Source organism: Bipolaris zeicola (assembly GCF_000523435.1).
Source record: "Bipolaris zeicola 26-R-13 unplaced genomic scaffold scaffold_101, whole genome shotgun sequence".
NCBI lineage: Eukaryota > Fungi > Ascomycota > Dothideomycetes > Pleosporales > Pleosporaceae > Bipolaris > Bipolaris zeicola.
The window spans coordinates 79,664-91,688 of record NW_006912150.1 but is presented as its reverse complement, the minus strand read 5'-3'; the positions used below and the strand labels follow the sequence as shown (position 1 = coordinate 91,688).

At 46.3% G+C, this 12,025-nt stretch overlaps 5 protein-coding genes across 5 annotated transcripts; 2 read left to right on the top strand and 3 right to left on the bottom strand.

Moving 5' to 3' along the window:
• Positions 1–591: 591 nt before the first annotated feature.
• Positions 592–2,303, top strand: COCCADRAFT_6006 (uncharacterized protein; the record flags this gene model as incomplete). Its single annotated transcript, XM_007715238.1, has 5 exons — positions 592–804; positions 853–981; positions 1,033–1,117; positions 1,169–1,831; positions 1,882–2,303. 5 exons carry the CDS (start codon positions 592–594, stop codon positions 2,301–2,303), a joined length of 1,512 nt encoding a protein of 503 aa, XP_007713428.1.
• A 480-nt stretch (positions 2,304–2,783) lies between these two features.
• Positions 2,784–4,580, bottom strand: COCCADRAFT_37788 (uncharacterized protein; the record flags this gene model as incomplete). The annotated part of the gene is made up of 5 exons (XM_007715270.1): positions 2,784–3,226; positions 3,286–3,888; positions 3,946–4,014; positions 4,075–4,177; positions 4,227–4,580. 5 exons carry the CDS (start codon positions 4,578–4,580, stop codon positions 2,784–2,786), a joined length of 1,572 nt encoding a protein of 523 aa, XP_007713460.1.
• Positions 4,581–8,426: 3,846 nt separating this feature from the next.
• Positions 8,427–8,768, top strand: COCCADRAFT_99166 (uncharacterized protein; the record flags this gene model as incomplete). The annotated part of the gene is made up of 2 exons (XM_007715269.1): positions 8,427–8,558; positions 8,619–8,768. The coding sequence occupies 2 exons, from the start codon at positions 8,427–8,429 to the stop codon at positions 8,766–8,768; spliced, it is 282 nt and encodes a 93-aa protein (XP_007713459.1).
• A 489-nt stretch (positions 8,769–9,257) lies between these two features.
• COCCADRAFT_99181 (uncharacterized protein) lies at positions 9,258–9,799 on the bottom strand (the record flags this gene model as incomplete). The annotated part of the gene is made up of 3 exons (XM_007715268.1): positions 9,258–9,454; positions 9,610–9,702; positions 9,763–9,799. 3 exons carry the CDS (start codon positions 9,797–9,799, stop codon positions 9,258–9,260), a joined length of 327 nt encoding a protein of 108 aa, XP_007713458.1.
• A 475-nt stretch (positions 9,800–10,274) lies between these two features.
• On the bottom strand, positions 10,275–11,938 carry COCCADRAFT_99174 (uncharacterized protein; the record flags this gene model as incomplete). The annotated part of the gene is made up of 2 exons (XM_007715267.1): positions 10,275–11,632; positions 11,686–11,938. 2 exons carry the CDS (start codon positions 11,936–11,938, stop codon positions 10,275–10,277), a joined length of 1,611 nt encoding a protein of 536 aa, XP_007713457.1.
• Between the last annotated feature and the right edge of the window lie 87 nt (positions 11,939–12,025).

Sequence of the window (12,025 nt, the reverse complement as noted above, 5' to 3'; positions counted from 1 at the left end):
AGTATAGGAGATTCGAGTGGTGCGTTGTTGAGGCATCACGCGTTGTAGTGTTAACGTTGACGCGTTGGTGGGGAGCGATCAGCTCGCTTGGGTGATCAGCTCGCTTATGAAACACGTTATAGATAGTAACATGGAAGATCCAAAAAAAATGAACAGAGGCTGCGTTGTACCGATTTGACACAGGTTTCCATGTCCCCTTTATACTTTGTGCATTCTATGCTCATATTTTCTTCGCTTTGAGGAGAGTTCAAGTTGCAATCAGAGGCGTTCTCCGGGGGCATAGGCAGTCGACGGTAAATAATTAAGCTTTTGAATGACGACGATTATATTAAGTACCGTTGTGGGGCCGACGGCAACGGCTAAATTAACATTGGCGGCTCCGCAGAGCCAATTCGCCTATCATCGCAACTTTATAGAGCCATGAACATCATGAAAGGAACTCTTGCTCGTAGCAGCGGATATCAATGCATCCGCTGTCCGAAGGGCAGATGCAGCAAGGCTATATATTATTGCAAGATTTGATGGACATCTCTTCATTCTTCATCATCAGCATCTTCTTTTTCTCTTTCCTTTTATCATCACATGACCAACATGAACATTCAACTGCCCAGTAATTGGGCCCATACGGCGCAGACATTTGCAGTTGCTTCCATAATTGTTGCGTTTGTTTCGCTGATCCCAAAGATTGAGCACCGATTGAGGCTTTCGAAGATACCGAAGTTGGTTGCTCTCACCGATGGCTTACCAGAACATACCTTCTTTGCACAATATGCTACGAAGTTATACCGTCAGGGCTACGAAAAGGTGAGTTTCCTATGGTAATGACGTAGCTAACAATTAACGAGCTGGCAGTTCAAAGACTCAATATATCGCGTTTTAATAACTGGCGAACTTGAGTGCATATTATTGCCTACTAAGTTTCTACCAGAGCTTAGAAAAAAGCCTGACGATGTTCTGGATATTATGAGCGGCGCACATAAAGTGAGTGTGCTCGCTGTTTTGTGAAAACATTGTATACTAAGATTCCCACAGCTTTTCGAGGTCAAATATACAAAACACAAGGCTCTTGACCTTAACATGATTCACTGCATAAAAGCTAACCTCACACCCGCACTAGGTGACTAAGAACAACATGCTGCTATCTATTCCGTTGCTTACTTCATCATAGGACGCTTGAATCACGACATTACTGAGGAAATTGACATTGCCTTTGAGAAAGAGTTACCGCCTTGCAAAGACTGGACCGATGTAAATGTTCACGACAAGATAGCCAATATTGTAGCTCAGGTATCTGGGCGTATGTTTGTAGGACCGGAAGTATGTCGAAAGCCAGAGTACATTGATCACGCGGTCAACTTCACCACCGACTTCAATGATGCGGTTTTTGCAGTCAAGTGCTGTAACCCCTGGCTTCGACCCTTTATGACATCGCGTCTTCCCGCAATGCAACGCTTCAACGACAGAATTCGACGAGCAACAGAGTTCTTTACGCCTATTATCCTCTCAAGAATGAAGCCCGAGAACAAGTCCGACGATATGATGCAGTGGATGTTGGACTATACTCTGAGCACTGGCAAAAGCAACACCATGTACGAACATGTAAAGCGTCAGTTGGATGTCACTTTTGCGGCTATTCATACAACCGCTACGACGGTAGTAAACTGCTTGTATACTCTCACCAGCATGCCCGAATACATCGCGCCACTCCAGGAGGAGATTCGCTCGGTGCGAGCCGCACATGGTGGAGAATTGAATGCCCAAGCTCTGCAACAACTCGTCAAGCTCGACTCTGTTTTAAAGGAAATCGGTCGCATGTACCCTGTGACCGTTAGTAAGTCTTCCAGGTTCACTATGACATATCACATACTAATGAATGTGTAGCGGCTTTCCAACGCATGGTCATGAAACCCTTCACCCTATCCAACGGCCAGCAAATTCCCGCAGGCACCATGATCGAAATCCCCCTGGAAGCGCTCAATTACGACTCAAACGTGCATACCAACGCCGACAAATTTGATGGTTTCAGATATTACAGGGAGCGTCAATCTGCCAAGGGAACCGAGGTAGCGCAGTCGCAATTTGTGTCTGCCAACGATCGGGACTTGTACTTTGGATACGGCAGACATGCTTGCCCGGGACGCTTTTTCGCCGCAAACGAGATCAAGATTATCATGGCACGGCTGCTCTTGGATTACGAGTTCAAGATGCCTGGCGATCAGACAAAGCGGTACGACCAGGTCAGCTATGCCAAGTTCCTCACGCCGGATGCATCGAAGACGTTGCTCATGAAGCGTACATCCTAGGTGGAGGACCTATGGGGTGTGTGGACAAGTAGTCTTGACAACTTCTGCTCCGTATTGATTACTGGTCTAAAATGCAGCAAGAGTACAAATCTCAGGAAACGTCTCACCTCGATGGACAAGACGCGGTGAACGCGCGCTAGCGTCGGCGCGAACGCTGAAGAAGCTCAAAGCCTCATGTAACAACCTTTTTCTTTTTAGACATGCGCACAATCTCCCATATATCATATGCGATAGATCATACGATTTGAAAATCCTCTTTTCATTCTCCATTGGATACTATAGCACCTTTGAAATCGCTCATAATGCCCGATACTCAATACCCAATGCCTAGTTTGATCTGCAACACCGCTCAAGAAGGATGAGAAATCTGTTCGATACTATGGCACGATACAAGAATTGAATGAAGAAGGTAGACTATCTACTCTGAAAAGAAAGTCCCAATACATATTCTGCAGTCTGATCACGTGATATTACATCACACTACTCGAACTTCAGAGCCTCCAAATCAATCTCTGCTTCTCTCTTCCTGTACCTCAAAGTACTCTTTGGGTTTACCATGTAGCTGATTCCAAAGGGAGTTAGCTCGACAGTTGTCCCAGGAGCCAGTTCCCAATCATATCTGAGAAGAAGAAAGCTCAGTGCAATCTTGGTCTCATTGGCAGCGAAGAAGCGACCAGGGCAGGCATGGATTCCGTGGCCGAATCCTAGGTGGTCCGGGCTCGTGCTTACAAAGTGTGCTTTGTTGGAAAACTCGGGCGTTTCTCGTAGGCGTAACCAACGGTATATATCGAACTTCTCTAGGTTTTCACTTTGGGGCAGGTTTTTTCCGTGGGTGTCGTCTACCATAACATACTGTCCCTTGCGGATAGTAATGTTTTCTTCCGCGATGTGTATATCTTTGGTTGCGACCCGGCGCATAGCCACTTCACATATATCGTCAGCGGGACGGGGTTTTTGGACAACAACTTACGCAAGGACTTACAATGCTCGTTAGGCAACAATCTTTGTGCTTCCTTCATTGCGCTGTCCAACAGCTTCATGTTGTACAGCGAGATTTTGCTCCATCCATCCTTTTTCAGAACACTGATTATTTCTTCCCGGAGGGGTTCAATTAGCTCAGGTTCTCTGGCCAAGAGCAACAAGATCTTTGACAAAAGGTCCGATGTGGTGTGGATAGCAGCAAATGATAGAGTAAGTTGTAGTGAAGCAGGATCATAGCTGATACCTTTACATTCCTGTTCACCCCATTCGATGGCATCGTTGAACTTTGGAACGGGCTTTCCTTCCCTGCGTGCTTGTTCTTTCAGTAGACGACGCTCCTCAATTACGGGCCGAATCAGCTCCTGAGAGCGATGCAGATGTCCACGAACAACTCTGCATTGTTTAGAGAAGAGGGGAATGAGGAATCGAAGACCAAAGGGTACCAGCGTCAAATTGAATGCCGCTTGGAACGTATCCACGGTATATGCCTTCGTGATCTTAAGCCAATCTTCGTTGCGACAAAGTTTCTCGCCTAGGAAAACGCGTGATGAAAGACGTGCGATAATGTCCAGCATAGAGTCCAAAACGAGGGTTTCTTGCCAATCTGCTCTGTATTAGACTATGTAGATCGTAGAACGAGTACCTAGACTCAAAGTCTTACCAGTGGGATTGCCTAAGGTGTGATCAATTGCGAAGATAGCTTCAGAAGCTAGGGGCTCGGTAACAGTATCTAGACAGATGCATCATAAGCCTCAATCCACATGAAATCTTTCCTTGATGTTAAACTTACTAAGTAGTTTCGTCAGTGGTTTTCTAGCAAGATTTTGCAACACTTGTCCCTGGTGATTTACAACTTTTACAGCTGTAAATCCTGAAACATGAGCGTGGAAGTCCTGGATAATTAGCATTTTTTGACCCATAAAGACAATTGGCAAAATCTACCTGCACGACCGCTTGCGCAAAGCTTAGACCTTCTTCATTCCGGATAGCGTTCACAAAGCGTGCTGGAAGAACAATAATTTCTCCGTTGTTGTTGATATATCGGTATGGCTTGTCAGAGAACCTCTTTCGGGCATCATCCACGATATTAATGCCGTTTGTCACAGCGTCCAACTGATTTATAGTTGTCGGAGCATACCATGCTGGAGGGTTGGCGTGAGGAAATTTGCTGTTTTTTCGACTTAAAATAAGTACTGCAATCACAGCGGCAAGCAATATCGAAGCGGCGACAGGATTGAGGACAAGTGGAGGCAGGCTGGTAGGAAAGACGACTGTTGGAGATTTCAAGGCCTCCATGTTGCCAAACAACCGGAAGCGTTTAGATGGATTTGAGTAAACCAGAGAGTGTGGTAGACGAAGTTTGATTGAAAAATGATGAATCCAAGCATGTGAGAACTGTGGTAGAATTTATATATTTTTGTATCGATCCGAACCGGATCGATGATGCATCCGACTCCTCTTCCAAGATCTTATCAGAACATGACGTTTTCTGCATATTACATTCTCTGTCGTCAGTTAGCTGAAGACTTGTTCCGGACGCCGAGATCCACTTTGGTCCAAGCCAGCTCTTCTCCTCAATCAACCCTGCACAATCGGTATCTTCAGACTAACGCGCGATCAGCAAAAAGCACTTGGAATATGATATCCCTCTCATTTGTTCTCTTTGATATACGCTGTTATCCAGCTCCTTGTTTGAGTTTGGTTTCGACTCAACAAAACTTAGAGTCCCCCTAAATGCATCAGTCGATTGATTCTTTCATCAATGCAGGTCATATATGATGAGTCTAGAAGGATATCAGAAGCCTCTTCGCTATGGTGCCTCTAGTATCGACCTCAACGTTTGATGTGCGCACTAGGTATACACTGTCGCCATACCCCAATAAGGATAGTAGCCAATGGGTGAGGCGTCGTTCTGCTTCCGGTTCACTATGCTTGAGAAAGCAGGAGACCGCTCGATGCAAGCGGCACGGTATCGTAATCTTCCGTAGCCGATGGCCAACCAAGTTCATATGCGACGACAGGAACAGGGTTAAACACTTAGTATGATCCACCCTTAGTTACTAAGGGGTCCACATTGTGCACTTAAATGAAAATGAACCATTATGAGTAACTCCTACTATACATGGTGCTAAATGAAGGCTTCGCATGTAGATACGACGCTGCACTACTTTGGATGGATCTGTCCTCGATCTATACTTAGCGGGTGCTGGTGTAGTAGTATCATACAAAGCCAAACAGTAGAGGGAATGGACAACCAGCTGTGTCGGAAATATTTTAGTTTTCCGTATGAACAAATATTATGATCATCTGCTACTAAAAAGTAGCTTAAGAAGTGGAAGAAAAGCCCCTGGTTTCCTATTACGGAAAGTCATGCGTGATCGCTGTCTGGCATTGATGCCCCCGTCTCCCCGTGCGCGCCACACATATTCCCCATGCGCACCGTGTTCTCCATATGTGCCGTATTTTCCGTATGTGCCGTATTCAGCGTATGCATTGTATGCATCATGTGCCCTATATCCACAGTATCTACTCGGAAGTGACGTATTCCGCTCCCGCTCCCGCTCCCGCCAAAATCTGGCTCGGAGAAGGATGAATGGTCCAAAGCACAGCAGCGTGTGCATATATGCCTACACTTGCCGTTCTTATGTAAATTTCAATATACTTCGTCCGATAAGAAGACCTTGCCACTAGAAGCTTAGTGTGGAACAGGCCATTGACCATTCCGTAGGTCAACTCAACCGAATCAAGCCGATAGACAGAACCGCACCTATACGTTCTGGCGAATGTATTGCGACTCTGTGTATAAGCCAAATTACTTGCAACGGCTATTCGACGTCTGATCCGAACAGGCTTTGTGCGTCTCGAGGAGGGTTTCTTGGCAGGTTTGTGTGAGAGAGCAGGATCGTCTACAGGAAGCAGGTTAGCCGACCGTGGGAACCTGTCGCATTGCCACTAGCCCATGTATGTTACGTATTGTGGTCAAAGGTAGGATAAACCCAAGATATTGCAATACAGATGTAATTGTTAGAGTGCATGAAATCGACAAGTATCAATCTTCATTGGGTATATCTAGTGGCAACCCACTACCTGGTGGACAAAGTTCCCAAGACTCTAGCATGGCTCCACCTACGCCTTTTTTTCTAGGTCTTTCATACTAACAGACAATGATTTAGAATGAGATTACGATAATCAGTGTAGAAAACAATTACTATAGTAATGCTATAGTGCTTCCACTTTGGTCGGTTTTGGTAGAGTGGTGGCATATGCCGAGTCCCAGCAGCAATTGTGTCCACCAGATGCCCGTTAACAGCTCATAGGCATGCAATATGAAGAGTCTTAGGGCCTGTTTGGTTGCGCGTTTTGCATTTGCGTTTTTGATATCTGTTGGGGTATAGAGCTTCGACAAGGGGAGGGTGGCTAGCGTTGCGGTTGGGCTTATCCAGGTCTGGATAGCTGGTGAAAAGCTGATTATGTGATGCGGTTGATCTACCAGAACCGCCATTAAGACTATCGGATTGAACAGTTACGTGACTGAAAATGTAGTTTTGAAATCTAGCTGGAGGTCGAGAGGTACGTCTGGAAATCGCATTTTTTTCCTTTCCTAAAAGAGGGAAAAACAAGAGTGGAGTAAGCACTAGATAGGGCTTAATTTAGTAAAGTAGGGCCAACAAAACGTAGTAAAGGTGGATACCTTGAAAACGCGCGTTTCCACTGAACACAACAGCGTTTCTAAAACACAAAACGCAACTGCAGAACGCTCAACCTGACATATCCTCAGCTCCTTAAGAGAACTACATATTCGCTATGCTAAACACTTCTTTACAGCATACTGAAGTGGAAAATCTCATAACTGCGCAGTGACTTCACGACGAAGCAAGTAGAGTGTGATTCGCTGTCAGAACAGCGTGGAGATTGATCACATGAGATGATTCATCTCCACGGACACTACTGGATCCCAGAATCATCTCCTTCTTGAAAATCCAAATCCTAAAAGACTTTTCCACGAAGGTTACAAGACACTATCAGAGACAGCGGATACAATAGCTGATTTGGAACAATCTAGCAGCACTCGGGAAACAAATGAAGAGTCTGTGTGACCGCGGAGCCATTGACTGTTTGGTCAATCCACGAAACGTGTTACATTCCAGAAACCCCTCTTGTTATAATGCCACTAACAACCCGCCATCCCTAGACTCAAGTCTCATTGGTATAGCTATTCTACGCAGCAGGATCACCACTACTTGCTCGCACCTCAACATCGAAGAGGTTATGGGAGACTAATTGAGATGGAAGCGGATACGAGCTAACACTGGTCCCTGTCGATCTTTCAAGTATATTCATTGAGGGCTCTGTACTATATGTTAAGAACAATCCCATTCTTCAAGGCGCCAGTCTTTCTCTCGACCAGGATTCTATTTAATCTTTTATATTCAATGAATGATAAAATCTCTTCCACTAAGTCGTAACAAGGTTAAACTGCTAATCTAAATGAAAGTACTAATTGCATTTGTAGTTTCATGACTGTTGAAAAAGGTGGTCACACTCTCCGCTAACCCACTATGACAACACTACCAACGATGCAGTGAGCTATGAAGCACAACAGCCTGATTCCACTGCGCTAAAGAGTCTACCAAGGCGTAACTTGTTCAAAAATAGCACATAGAAGTCGTATAGCTATATATCGTAGCATAATCTACTACAAATCTAGCTAGCGCTTACCCAAATTACCGCCAATAACACCGGATTAGGCTTCAAATCGTTGCACTAAACCATCACTTATTCTACCCTTCCATCCAATTCCTTCCGAAAACCCGCTAAGCGCCATCTATCTGGTTATGTAAACGCAGCAATTTGGTTGCTTAGTAGCGCCGAAATAAGCATAGCATGTCGTGCAAATCGCCCGGTCATCAATGGCTTCATTTCCGGATTGCGAAATTGGAGAAGAAGAAAAGTAAAAAAAAAGGAGCATGGAACAGGCATGGTATTCTAGTTTATTTGACCGAGTCGAAGTGCCAGAGGTAGTAGTGCCTTTGAGAGAAAAAGAGCTGTGCGCCCGCGAATAAGGTACTATAAGTCTGCAAGCCCTACTTACATCTCTTCATCAGCTTACAAAAGTCAAAAGTTCAACCCTCACCACCCACAATGCACTTCAACATCCTCACAGCAGTAGCTTTTCTCTCCCTCGCAGGAACGAGCATGGCCGATTGCACGATGTATGCGAATCTCTACTGTGAAAACCAGGGCGGAGCGCATCCCATGGCAACCCCTTATAGGGTAATTATCGCAGCTTCCTAACTTCGATTAACGATTTACTGATTTTGTGAAAAAAAAAAGTGTTTGGCTACGCCGAGTGATCCTAGTAATGCAAAGGGTCCGTCGAATAATTGGTGCCGGTTCGTTAGGGGTTTCAATGATACGAAGTGGTATTGTGTAAGTTTCATGCTTTGTTTTTTTAAAGGGGGTTTGGGGTTAATGGAGATTTAGTGCGATCGATGAATTGGTGGGCGATTTGGATGCGAGATTGACATTGGGGAGGGTGCAAAGGGGTTGCGCTTTCGTCCATTGTAGGATGATTCGTTTTTTAGTCTTCGGTGGAAAATAGCTCCGATGGCAAAATGCAGGTAATTGGCACTCCTAATGTCTCTTTGATCCGGTTGTGTTCAAAAGGCTGGAATATACCCAGTGGTACTTAATACAATACGAATCTTTCTCTTTTAAAAGAAGAAAGTAAGCAGATCGTTACCAAGTTCAAACAAGCCCTCGGAGATACTCGTCCTACAATCAGCAGGCCACGCATTGTTCCAGATGCATCGACGACTACCGACCTTGATCACGTAGCTCCATACATCAAGACCACATCAAACCATACCAAACACCAAAACGCAACCTTTCTCTTTATCAAACAGCGATTTCAAAACGAAAAGACACAATGGTTTTTTCACTATTCTCTTCTCACACATACAATCCACAACCCTACACCCCATACCTAAACTCCCTAACCTTCTTCTGATAATACCACGTCGCAAGCGCACCCGTAACCCCCAGCGCAATCGGCACCGGCGCGCGTCCCCCCGTTTTAATAATCCTCGGAACCGCCGATCCAGTCAACATGATACTATTTCCCAGCGCAAGTTCCGTGCCGTAGTCTTGGTTTTGCTTGATGCGGTAGCCTGGGTCACGTGTTAACTTTTACTATACTTTGAGCATTGCAAAAAGAAAAAGGTCTGCGCATGGGCGGAGGCTTGTTTTAAGGAAACTTTTTTTTGCGTATAGCAAGAGTGCCAATGAGTAAAAGTGGTGGTGGATATGCGGGGAAAGACGTTACCTGCTAAAGCGTAACTGGCTCCCAATCCGATCCCAGCAACAAGGCTGGGTGTTGAGCGGGTTCGGAGATAGCCTGCTGTGCCTCCGACGGCGACTGCGGGTTTTGTTTAGTGGGATTTGCGCAATGCCGGCATGTGCGGGCTTGTGAACTTACGCAGACCTGCGAGTGTGAAGGAAGGGTGTTCTGCCATTTTTCTTGTTACTTGCAATGGATTGAGAGAGATGGATGTGTAGGTGTTTTTTGCGGGATGAGGTGGAAATATGTATGGGCGCCGGGGGGATGTCCTAGTGCGGGAAAGCGGCGGGATGCCGGAGTGCCAAGGATCCAGATGGCCATTTTTTTGCGGCATGTTGGAGCATATGACGAATTTTGGTAGTGTTTAATGAATTATGATGGGGAACCATTGAATTACAGTTGCAATTGGGTATTTTACTAATTTTGAATAAACACTAATGGGTATTATATGACAAATTCGTAGAATGGGGTATGTCCTGCAAATATTACAACCGTACAGTCTGTTGCGCCAAATAAGAGAGGTAAATCCACAAATGTGTATCACCTTCGTCTTTTGGAGGCAAACCCGAAATAAACGCCTTTTAAGGAAAATCATTAAGCCAACCGACTCGTCAACTACGTTGAGTAGTCCCGTTAGGAGCTCTGCACACTCAAACGATAACAGAGTGGCTCACGCTATACCTCACGGCTGGTGGTGCAAAAGCCGAATAGTCCGGTGGCAGATCCTCTCTTGTTGCAAAACTGGAGCTGCGACTGGCTTCTGAGCTCGATGGAGGTGCAATGCTGCGTGGCGCCAACACATCGGCAGCTGATCGGAATGCGCTTTCCTCCACACTGCGCGCGCGGGCATTCTCGATACCTGTGTCGCTGCCTTGCGCGCAGATTTGGATTGGGACCTTGAGGCTCATGCTCAAGCTGCTGTGGACTGAAAATTGCAATGTGAGAGCGTAAATGCGTGAGATTAGGCAGGAGTGGAAGGTCGGGATGAAGTTGCGTGTCATGGGTAGGGTGATGGGAACCAGGACTTGAGTCGTATAAAAGACGCCTTGATTGTAGGCGCTCGACCCCGGAAGAATGCCATTCGCAAAAGCTTCTTCGCACTCACTGTTTGTGGAACAGTCGCTAATGCCCGAGTCGCGTCGTAGAAAGCTTGCTGGCGGTGGGTTAGACTCAGCACCGTGCTTTGTCCATTGAGCGGATGCAATGCAGAGAGTGGATAGTGGCACGTATTCTGAATAAAGGCCTTGGGATAGGTCGTATGCGAGGGATGATCGTGTGGGCATGCATTTTCGTGCAGCTGAGGCGTAAAAGGTCGACACCTTGAGTTTTGTCGACAGTGAGCCTAGCTTAGGCGGAAGATTGGTCTCTTCGGCTGGATCGAAGCGGAGGATCAATTTGGCCATTGTCGTAATTAATTTACCCTCTGTTGAACGGGCGCCTGGAATAACGAGAGGTGAGGGTTGGACAGTTCTGGCCGATAACTTTCCTAGCTTTCCTTTGAAGAGCCCTTTCTTTACAGTCCTTTCCTGTCTCTGTCGGTAGTCTGGACTGTTGTCTATGTTGAGAGGTGGCTGCTCGGGAAATGCGGGCTTGACGCGAACCTTTTTGATCTTCTCAGCAAGCACAGAAATGCCTTCGGACCCGCGGATATGGGCAATCTTGACTTGGATGCCGTAGGTGATCTTGGACATATCTGGCGCTAAATCATCGAGCAACGTACTGCCGAAACCAGCAAGGTCAGCATCTCCGATGCTAGGTGGGAGCTGTAGGTGTGTGTCGCGGATGTGGTCAGAGACAACGTCGTGTGAGCAGGCTCTTGGCAGCAATTGCGATGGGACGGTGAAGGTAAACGGGATCTGATATGCTCTGCCCGCCTCGAAGATTCTTGGATCTGGGAAGATGGATTTGTCTATAGGCTGTCTAAGAGTCAAGAACCGGTGCTTCGCCTCTGTCCGTCCCGTCATAGTCGGCGTAGACGTCATCCTATCTACGTATACTTGACTGGTGCCTGGGGCTGTCAGCTGCGAAATGGTTCAGTCTAGGGATATGATGCTCACATACCGGTAAAGCTAATGTCAATGTCCTCAAAGCGCGTGTCGTGCTGCGCAGTAATTGTTACAGTGCCATCAATAGTATCCATGGAGGAGTAGCTCATGATAAACTTGGATTGGTGGTCTCTGTCTGCATGAAGGCTGATATCAATGGTGGGCTGTCCAAGCATCGTCATGTTGCGTGCCTTGTAGCCAATCTGATTGCCCAGAGTGTGCATTCTGTCTTGGTGGACGACTGCGGACGTGATTAAGGAGGATGGCATGTTGAAGGTATCGCACACGCCTCGAAGCGCGCCAGCCAAGGTATCAAAAAGCCAGTGTCAAAGTAACAAAGAAAGCCCCCCCAGAGA